This window comes from Anomalospiza imberbis, chromosome 6 (assembly GCF_031753505.1).
Source record: "Anomalospiza imberbis isolate Cuckoo-Finch-1a 21T00152 chromosome 6, ASM3175350v1, whole genome shotgun sequence".
Lineage (NCBI taxonomy): Eukaryota > Metazoa > Chordata > Aves > Passeriformes > Viduidae > Anomalospiza > Anomalospiza imberbis.
In genome coordinates this window covers 8,366,407-8,377,037 of record NC_089686.1, presented here as the reverse complement: position 1 = coordinate 8,377,037, position 10,631 = coordinate 8,366,407, and the positions used below count along the sequence as shown (strand labels likewise).

At 40.6% G+C, this 10,631-nt stretch overlaps 1 protein-coding gene across 2 annotated transcripts; it reads left to right on the top strand.

Moving 5' to 3' along the window:
- Positions 1-461: 461 nt before the first annotated feature.
- Positions 462-10,388, top strand: CLBA1 (clathrin binding box of aftiphilin containing 1). 2 transcript variants are annotated; one of them, XM_068192228.1, is made up of 6 exons: positions 462-604; positions 1,159-1,843; positions 5,301-5,449; positions 7,189-7,318; positions 9,094-9,207; positions 10,195-10,388. In XM_068192228.1, exons 2-6 carry the CDS (start codon positions 1,385-1,387, stop codon positions 10,360-10,362), a joined length of 1,020 nt encoding a protein of 339 aa, XP_068048329.1. In that variant the 5' UTR covers positions 462-604; positions 1,159-1,384; the 3' UTR covers positions 10,363-10,388. The 2 variants fall into 2 exon arrangements, with proteins under 2 accessions (XP_068048329.1, XP_068048330.1); XM_068192229.1 differs by having other exon boundaries at positions 580-690.
- The last annotated feature ends 243 nt before the right edge of the window (positions 10,389-10,631 follow it).

Sequence of the window (10,631 nt, the reverse complement as noted above, 5' to 3'; positions counted from 1 at the left end):
CCATGCGTCCTTAGCCTGCCAGGCTGCAGCAAGAAGCTGGGGGAGGAAAAAAGGAGAGAATACTTTTCTTTTTCACATCACAGTTTGAAGCCCAGCCTCTTCCCGGCGGCCAGGGCGGCTGGAACCCGAGAGATGCGGGTGCGAGCGAGGCCCGGGGGCGAGGGCGGAGAGGCGCTGGTGGAAGCAGAGCGGGGGCAGACAGCGGGCGCTGAGGATGCGCTGAGGCTCCCTGCTCTCCACGGGGCGGAGGGATGGAGGGCTCGGCTGTCCCGGGCGGTGCCGCCCGCCCCGGCCCGCCCCGCACACCTCGGCCCGCCCCTGGCGACCTGCGGGCGGCGGCGGGGCCGCTCCGCCGATGCCGCTCCGTGCCCGGACAGGTGACATCGCGGGCGGAGCAGCCGCCGCCCCGGGGGAAGCGCCCGCGGCTCCGGACGCGCGTCCCCCGCCCTGTCCCTCCCGGGGGACTCCACCGTGTCCCTGGGGGCAGGCGAGGGACCTGCCGCACCCCTGCTCTGTGCCCGGCCCGCCTACGAAGGAAACCCGGGGGAAAAACATACGTTTGGTTCTGTTTAGCACCGCGGCAGGTCGGTGAGAGGCGCGTTTAGTGAGTGTTTTTTAACCCGCCCCCCAAAACTGCTCGGGAAAATGCTTGAGGAGATGGGGTTAATCTAACATGACCAATGCAGCAGTGTCTGCATCGTTTACAGATGCCAAAGTGAAGTTATTAGATCTGCCTCAATTACCTACATAGCTGCAAATATTATATTTTTACAGGATTCTAGTCGTTGGGATGGGGCAGCTCGTGCCGGCAGAAATAGCATTATTTGAGTTCGCACGAGGTGGATGAAGTGGTCACAGAAAATATTTTTAAAGTGTTGGATGTTGACTGTAGTTATTTTAGTTTGTCTCCAGTGTATTCAGTCAGCAACTTCTGTTATGTATCTGCTGAGTATTGTTCACTAATTTAGTGGCTTTCTTGTGGTGTGGGCAGATAGTTCTGTGTAAATTTTAAATAATTTTGCCTACAGCAGTTTTCAGTGGATAATGCTGGAATGTGTTTATTTTAACCCAGGCATTCTTTCTCCTACCTTATCGGCTATCTTTATTCCTACATAGGCCTTATCACAGAGGTATTTATTTATAATCCTTTCTTTGCAGGCTTAATACTCTACACAGAAAGTGAGGCCGAATAACATGCACATGCCGAGTACTGGAGGAGAGGCTGAAGGACATCCTGTTTTGTTTCAGCAGTGTTGTTATTCTTTGGGGTGAAATGAAGAATTTGATTTTGTTTTGGAAACACTCATATTTCTGATGCAACTGAACTTCAGTAACCTTTTTGCAGTACAGATTTCAACAAATTATTTTTTTCTCTTGAACAAAGATGCAGAACTTGTCAGTGGTAGAAAGTCTTGGTAATACAGACATATCACACTGTGAGCCTCCAAAAGACCTGACAGCTGAGGCGAGTGGCGTGTCTCTCCATGAAAGTGGCTGTAACTGGAATGAAAGAACAAGTAATGAAGAAATGTTTAATCTTGAAGCAACGCAGCAAAGGCTCCCTGTAAAGAACAGTGAAGGGAGAAGTTGTGAGGAGTTTCCTGAGAGCAGCTTTAGTACCTCAGAATCCAGTGGTTCCTGGGGTGATTTTGAAGGCTTCAGGGAGCCCTTAGACAAATCAGAGAGATTCAGTCATAACCTTGAAGTTTTGGTGAAGTCAGCAAAAACTTGGGGAGCCGACCCGGACCTAAGCAGCAGAGGCTGCAGCATTTCTGCTGCCCACGTGGGTGCTGAGCCATCCCTGTGCCATGGGATGCAGGAGGCTTCGGGCTCCCTGACTGAGGTACGTGTTCACAGCAAACCAAGGACCAGAAGTGTTTGTTTTACTGCTCCCTACACCTCCGGATTTCTGTCTGTCTTCTCTGTAGAGGGTAACGCTGCACATGCAGAGAAACTATCCAGCTACTTTGCAGCTACCTCAACTGGAACAAAAGCAACTTCTTTACAGTGTTTGACAAATACTTAAGCTGTCCTGCTAGAGAGCTTTAAAGAATGTAATGCACTATTTTGCTTCTAGGCACTAGGAATAAGTAGGTACGTAGGCAAGTAAGCACGTAGGCACCATGAACCTTGCCCTGAAGGACATGCAGTGTAAAATTTAGACAAGAAAGAGCATAAGAAACAGCAAATGGGGAAAGTGGGTGACAAAAGCAGGGTGGACAGAAATTCTGTGAGTTGCCAGCAAACTTATTGAAGTAAACTCACGTACCATTGAGTTAGAAATTGGCAAAACCAATGTCTTTTGTTATTTAGTATACCCCCTGAATAATATCAACAGTTTGTCTGGAATTTTAGTCTGATGGTGACACACAAGACATTAGTAGAAATAATATAATTAATTTTTTAGCATAGGATATAACATTTTCTCTTACAGTGTTAGAGATAAAATTCTGAGTAAATAGTGCAATGAATTCTTATCAGCACAAAAAAAATGGTTCAGGTAAAGGGTTATACATTGTTGGGATAAACGTGTTTCCATGTGGACCAAACATGCATCAGCAGAGGGAAGGAAAGTAACAAAAGGGCAGAAAGAATGTAGAAATCCAGAATAAAATCCCCTTGTTCTTACTACTTTCATCCTAAATGACAACATTTGAAAGAAGAGAACAATCAGCTAAGACTTCCATGGGGTTAATCTTTAGCAGTAATAATTTACTGCTTGTAGTCTGTTGGGTGAGTTTTAGTATGCGTAGGGAACTGAGACATTTCTGGAGACAGGATTTCTTGCCCTTTGCCTAGGAATTTTACTTGTTGCGGAGGTATTACTAGTAAAAGCACAATGATGCAGGTGGGAAAAGCTGCCCACACTGATTGAGTGTAGGTGCACAAAATACCTGGTTATTGATGTGCACAAACAGAGAATTCAAATGTTTTGTAATGCTGGAAGTGGCGGACAAGAAGTCTCCTGTTGGAGAAAGAGAATGTTGTAATGACGGAAGCTGAAATGGAATATAGCAGGTTGCTTGGTATCTTTCCAAAAGCAGTAGATCATAATCTTACTGAAGCCTTTTCTTTATTCTGCATTTGTTAAAGGCAGAAGGAAATGTCCAGTATGAGTTAAATAAGTTAACCATGCTTAGAATTTCAAGTTGCCTTTTCTCATCTCAAGGTAGAGAGACAACCACAGAGCTATGATTGAATATCCTAGGATATTCCTTGGAGTGTAGAATATATGTGTAGATTGTCCTTTATCCCTTTACTTTTTGCATTGTTAATTTGAGATCATAAAATCTTTGGTCTGGGACTCTGGCTTCTTGTATAATCAACAGAAAAAAGGCCAGGTGGGTTGGAAGGGACCTCTAGAAATCATCTCAGGTCAGAGGTCTGACCTTCAGTATTTATTGCTTCAGTTAATTAAATGACGTCAGCTGGAATCAGAATCATGTGTTTTAAGATGGAAACAATCATTAATTTCCTTGCAGTAGCTGGGTATTTTGCCTACACGATTGAACACTTTGAGGATTTTTCATGTGCTCTTTAAACACTGGCCTTTAACAGAGGGACTGGTGCATGTGGTTAAGCCATGGGGTATTTTGATATAATAGGATATAGAGGATTTATTCAGAAAGTACTGATGTGAACCTTGGACACTGATTTTTTATAATTAGTACAAAGCCACAATATAAATGGAAATATACCCAAACTTTGTTTCAGAAACACTCACTGAAATAGACAGTAATAAAGGTAATAAAAAAAATCTCTTGATCTGTCTTGACTAAACCATGTGTCAGTGACTTGCATGTGTGTTGGAGCAGCACCAAGGCTCTAGGGAGATGCTACAATTGAGGCAGAGCTGTGCTTCCCTCGATGTACTCCCTGGGGCTGTGACTTCCCCCATCCCAAAGCCAAGAGCAGCTGCCTGGCTTTTCCTTGACTCCCATCCCACTTCAGTTTTGGTGCCTACCTGGAACTTGTTTTTTCTTTCCTTGGCCATGTATGCTTTAGCAAGTGTTACTTCACAGAGTTCTGCTTCTCGAGCATCTGTCAGAATCCTCCATGTTGTATCCCTGTTGAAATATTTTACAAATTGATTGGAAGAATTGTGACACTTTTGGCAAGATTCAAAGGAATTTACCCAGGAGTCTTTGAATGCCCCTGCAGTGAATCATCAGGACAGGATTTTAGCCAGGCCCTACTACTTCAGGAGGGAGAAGCATGGGGCACAAATTCTGTTCCTTGAAGCATGGTCAGAAGTGCAGAAGCCTTCTACCAGCTCTGTTGATTTTGCCTAGTTATCCTTAGATACTCTCTCAGTACTCACCCCACCTGTCTGAGTTCAGTGTAATGAGACTGTGGAAATATTTCAGCTGTTTGAATTACAATTAAATGAAACTATAGAAGTATGGAGTATCCATGCTTAGGGTTTTCAGACTAAATTGTTGATTGCTGGGCAAAAATCCCAAACTGACTGGTTCCATTCTTGAGTTTTCACACAGTGTTGCTGCTCCTGCATTTCAGTCCCTGGGCAGGGTGGTGTAGTTAATTAATTTGCTTTTATTTGTAAAATTGCAGTAATTCCTTCCTTGAAGGAATAAAAGGATACAGCTTCTGAACCAGATGGCATGCCCCTAGGATAGGATGTAAATTATGCATGTTTTCCCTTGTATATGTATTTCTTAGTTGTCAGATAACCCTACTTACGAGTGGTTACTTCCACTGGGCCTGTCTGGATCCCTTCTGTGTAGTGGTCAGTCCTCCAAACCTTCTGCTCCTCATTGCTTGAGGAGGAGCAAGGATTTAAATCTGGCTCTGATTTTTAACATAGTCTGGTGCAAATGCAAGGATTTAGAAACATCCTCACCCCATCTTTTTTGCAGACTTGCACAGTGCAAGTACTTATTGGTAACTGTAGCATTTGGCAGGTGTGTTACATTTGAATTAGGAGTGTTTGAGTTAGCAAAACAAGCTGTTGAATTGATACATCAGATTTGACCTGGACTGAAATAGCTGAGCAGAAGGAGGAGACCCAAGTGTTAAATATGCAAGTCTGTGACTGAGAACCTGGGAAGTTAAAGACTAAGATTCATCAGAAACTCTGGGACTCTTGCTTTCTCTGATTCTAGGTACTCAAAATACTGAAATATGAGCTCATTCCCTCTGCTATTAATATTAATATAAATATAAATTCTAAAAACAATAAAACAATCTCTAAAATTATTGTAGTCTTTGGACTAGGTCCTTCATGAACTATGGGGTTGGCTTGTATGATGAATGTAATAAAAATCTCTTTTTTTTTCTAGGAAGACCACAACTATGAGGAGATATTTAAGTTGGGCTTTCCAGAAATCTTTGTACCACAATCCAGAGAGTGCATAAGAAGCTTAGAGCAAGTTCTTGATTCAAATGATGAAGATGTTTGGATTCCTGAACTTTTGAAGAATCAACTTTGGTAATGAGTTTAGATTAACAGTTAAAAAAAAAAAAAAAAAAAAAAAGTTTCTCATCAATTACACTTTGTTTATAATTTAGAAATTTAGTTGTGCACTTTAAAACCTTTTTAGTACTAGGCCTTTCAGTGTACAGATCTTACCAGTTTTGTAGCACGTTGTTAAAGGAAATGGATGGTGTTTTAGCCATTGGAAAACAATGAAGGGGATATATCAAAATTACAAATTCCTGCTTAGGGTTTTTCCTGCTGTTGGTGTGCCTCCTTATGACTAAGCCTCTGGAATGCCAGAACCCAACAGGCAGCCTGTTCTTCCTGTTTGCTTGTCCTTTCTTTACAGCACATCCCACTTATTTCTTCATCATTGGAGGCTGCTGTTTCTACTAACAACTTGCTTTTTTTTTTTCCTTCCCCCCTCAGTTTTCCCGGTTGGTAAGAACTTCTCATGCTTAACCAGATGTGCTTCAGAACCTGTGGTGCATCTGGCTTCTTTCCTGGGCTATGTTAATAGCAATTAGTGTGATTAACTAAGCTTTCTCTTGCAACAGCTGGAACACTTCTAGCTCTGTTATATGTTTTTTAAGGATCAGCAGCTTCACAGCAGTTACTGAGCAGTGTTGCAGTTATTTTTTTCATAACTTGGAGGCTTTGTGTCTAGAATGCAGTGTCAGACCCTACTTGAGAAATGTGCTAAGACTCAGAAGAAACATAGGTAAAACTTTTAATGTGGGCACCCTTCCAGCCAAGTTTCCTCCATATGTGTTATATTTTAATCAACATCAAACTTTTGGAGAAATATAATGGTAAAGGGGGCTGCACTATTACAGCAGAGTGCCAGGTAAAAACAAAACTTTCCTAATCTACTGTGATGAGTAACTAAGGTCAATGACAACTACAAACTAGGTAAAGCCCAGCTGAATTTTTATATGTGATCAATGCATTGTAAGAATCCAAAGTACCACGTCAAGGGAGCTCTCTCCTCGCTGCTTCAGCAGTGAGTGCCTTTGGCTTGTTTGGTAGAACAGGTGCTGCAGGGGTGAGGTGTGATCTATGGGTTGGAGAAAACTTGAGAGACAGAAAAGGCAAAGTGCAGAACTAACAGGGCTGAACTCTGCCCACATTTCACAGAAACAACTGAACACTGCGAGCTGTTGTCATGTAGCAGTCTCTGAGATGGGCTCCTAATGCCCTTCTTATCTGAGGAGCACAACACTTTGCTGTAACCCTGTTCTTTTAAAAGTTTTAAAGTTCTTCTAAAAGTTTTCTATATCTTCTGATGTTTACATATTTCTACTAGAGTTTCTCACACACTGTCATGTAAATAATGATTGTTTTACATTCTTCTTTGTGGGAGGAGAAAATTGATGAACTGTTTGACCAGTGTGGTTGGAGAGGTGACAATTTCATCCTCCAATCCACTGTCACTTTTAGAATTCTCTATATTATGAGGTCAGAAATAAAGTTCCCTCCTTTTACTTCCTTTTACTCTTTTAATCTTAGAAGTATACATCAATTATTTCGTGTCGTAGTACGACACTTCTGCTGACTTACTGCTTGCACTAATTGTCATGCCAGCTCATTAGTGCATTGGGCTGGTAGTTTGGACAAGTGTAGAAAGAATTTTATGACAAGTTTCTTGTTAGATCAAGGTTAATATACAGCTGTATGTGGTGAAAATAACTGTTGCATATGTTCACTGGAAATCTCAGCTGAAAACCTGAAAAGTGTGTTTTGTTTCCTAGCATGGATTCTGGAAAGGTATGGAGAGCACTCAGAGACTTTGATAATACCCCCAGCTCAAGACATCCCTGGAGTAAATCTCATTGCCAAGAAAACCTCTTGAGAGTTCTCGGAGTAGATGCAAATCAAAAGGTAATTGAACAATGGTTTTCCATTCTGCCAGCATAAACACTGAGTTGGGAATCTGATCTTCTGTAAGCTGTACATGCAGATGCACGAGGGACTAGATCCGTGTGAGTCACAAGGTTTTTATTTTAACAGGGAGCTTTTTAAGACAATAGCTTGGTGTTTTCTCATCTTCATGTGTAAGTAACTATGAAATTGTGCAGGATCACACTTTTGTTGTCTTTACAGTGGAGTCTGCCTGACACAGTTCCCTGTTGTTAGGTGGTACACCCAGCTTTGGTAGAGAGGTAGAAGTAGCTTCCAGGTGGTAGAGATGGAGAATCAGCTCCCTGGTGTGCGTGCAGTAGGATTGTTTACTTTTTTTGCTCAGAGTGCAAGAAAACTGCTAGCCTCTAATATCTATATTCACTTTCTGTTAAGTGAAAATCAGATCTGAATCAGAAAGGATGTTACAGTAATTACTGGGTGATTTTACTGTGAAGAAACTGAAAGTGTGTTCAACTTCCCCTTTCCTCACATTATTCCTGTCTGGTTTTGTGAGCCTTAAGGGAGAGTATGTTCCAAATTGGATTGAAACCAAACCAGCAGTGTTGAAAGATCTCAAATAGAAATGTCTCTGTTTAACAATCTCTTGTTTTGAGAAGGTACAGGTGTCAGGGATGGTTTAGAATTCAGTTATTTACCTGGGATTAATTAGTCACATATAATTTTCTGAAGTAACTATTTCAACTGATTATTTGAATGCTGAAGCATGGGGTTGGCAAGGTAATAATTTTAGGGGCTTATTTGACTTTTTATGCAAGTTATATGCAAACAGAAGGATGGTGCTGAAGGTAAAAACCTATTTTCCACTTGAAAAATCACTTTGTAGAACTGCAATTTAACAGAAAAAGAATCAGACACATTTCTCTAACATAGCTAAACTCCCATTCTGTTCCTTTCTTGCCCCCCAGCATTAAATCAATGCCCAGGCAGCTCAAACTTACATCATTACTTCTTCTCTATTACTGGAAAACTGTATTGCTTTTAACAATACTGATTAAGAGGCATTTCTCAGCAATGCCTTGGTGCTAATTAAGGCTAATACTAATTGGAAATTAGTTTTTTTATTAAAAATGCTTTTTTATTAATTGAAGTCACAGATTCATGTATGTAGCTGATGCCTTGAGGGACTACCTGGAACAGAGGCTAGACAGAGTTAGAGAATGAAGAAGGTATTTATTAAAATGATTTCAAAGGATACTCCTTGGGCAGTGCAAAGCCTTGCAGAGGCTACACCCAAGATGGACAATAGTCATCAGTTTTCTTAGATGGATATAAGTTTGGTCTGTTTGCATATCAGATGTTAATTGTCCAATTATAGCTTCAGGTAATGAAGTCACATTCCCCAGGTTTGCTTCTCTCCCCAATTCACTTTTATTTATACTTTTTGGGCCTGTGGCTGTGTTGATGACCTTGGTTCTCAGGCCTAAAAGGATTGTTTAGTCTGACCAAAATGTGAAGAAAGCTAACTAGCATTCTATACAGAGTTCAGAGTTGTACACTAATGTAGTACAGAATCTGAAAAATACAAAAGCTAAAATGTAAGGCATCATTTGTAGAACTGGTTCTGCCATAAAATTGTTTTAATGCAAAGGGAGACACATGATGAAACACAGCTTCAGAAAGTAAAATTTAGTGGTTGTTATTTGAGGGAAACTTCTCTTTATGTAGTATGCATTGAAATCAGAGAGAAATACATAAACAAATTAATAAATAAAATGTGAATTATGTTTTTTTAGGACATTTCAGAAAACCAAGCTGATATTTTTGAAGAATCAAATGTCAAAGACAATGAGGACTTCAGATTTGATGGATTCAGTGTTAATGACTGCAAAGCATTGATCCAGACCAAGGTAAGGATTGCTCTGGAAGGGAGCACTTCAGAGAACTACGGAGGGTATTTATCATGTTGCTCCCTGCTGTTCCAGCACGTGTTCTCATGTAACCGTTTGGTGCTGGTATAACTTTTGGCTGTGCAGTTGGATTTTGGTCTTTGAAACCTCTCTTACTGCTTCAGAAAAGATACCTTGGCACTGGTTTGTTTCTTGTTGTAGCAATGCAAGTTGGAAGGAAAATTGTGTCATTCTCCATTGCTGTAAAACACCTCAGTCACCTCAGTCTGTTTTTTAGCAAGGTATTTTGGAGGGATAATACTTAACCCAAGGTCCCTTCCTCAGTGCAGAATAAAACTGAGCAGCTGTTGTCACTGTAGAGACAGATAGTTTGAGACACTTTCATTGCTCTGTTTTGTTCTATTTAATGGCTTGGACAGTGAGGGTGTATAAATGTTCTGGGAACCTTGTACATAAGAGATGATAGGCTGGAGAATTCAGAACTAAAACTTAAAAGGACTGTGCAGCTTATTCCTTCATAATTCAGTTCTGCTTTCTTCAGTGAGTATGTGATAGAGGGATCACAGTGGCTGAATCACACTGGAAATGTGTAAAATACAGGGACAGAGTTTAGATAAAGGGGAAGTGGTTTGAGGTAGATAAGGAATAAAAGAAAAAAGAACTGTGGTACAAAATTAAGGTAGAAGAACAATATTTTTCTGGGATAGCCTTTTAAGAGAAAGAAAAAATCCTGCAGCTTGGTGTCTCAAAGAAAAATTCATTAAAAAACATAGGTTGCTATTTCGAATTTAAAGTAAGTAAAATGTTACAAGGGGATGTTTTCCATTCATCTTCATATTTATGTCCTTTTTTACCCTCTAAAAATTTTAAAATAAATTTTTAAAATATTATTTTAATGAAAATTTATAAAAATTAGGTTGGCATATGCAAAGTGATTAACCTCCTATAGGATGGAAAAAATTAACTAAGTTTTTCTTTTTCACTCAGCTTTCTGTGCCACCGGACTCCAGACATGGTCACCTTTTCACCTGTAACCTCTTTTTGAAGACCACATCATCAAATGAAAACACACAGTGTATAACAATCCCAAGGAAGAAACAGATTTTTTCTACACACAACCTAAAAATGAAATTTTTCAGTAGTGATGTTTGTTGAACTAAATGCAATTTTTAGCCTTTTTTCCCCCTTTTTTTTTGAACGGAATGTAGTTTGCTTTCATTTTGTTACTGACTTGGTACTATAGACCACAGACGTTCTTTAGGAAAGTGACATAATGCTGTATATGAGGGACCTAAGGCCATGTTATTAGAAGATATTTCTGTAGAGGAATTTCTGAGAGAAATGGGTCACGATCTGGATGTCCGTGATTTATATGTTCAGAGTGAAGGTTGAGCTACCCCAGCCTAGGCCTCAGATGTGGGCCT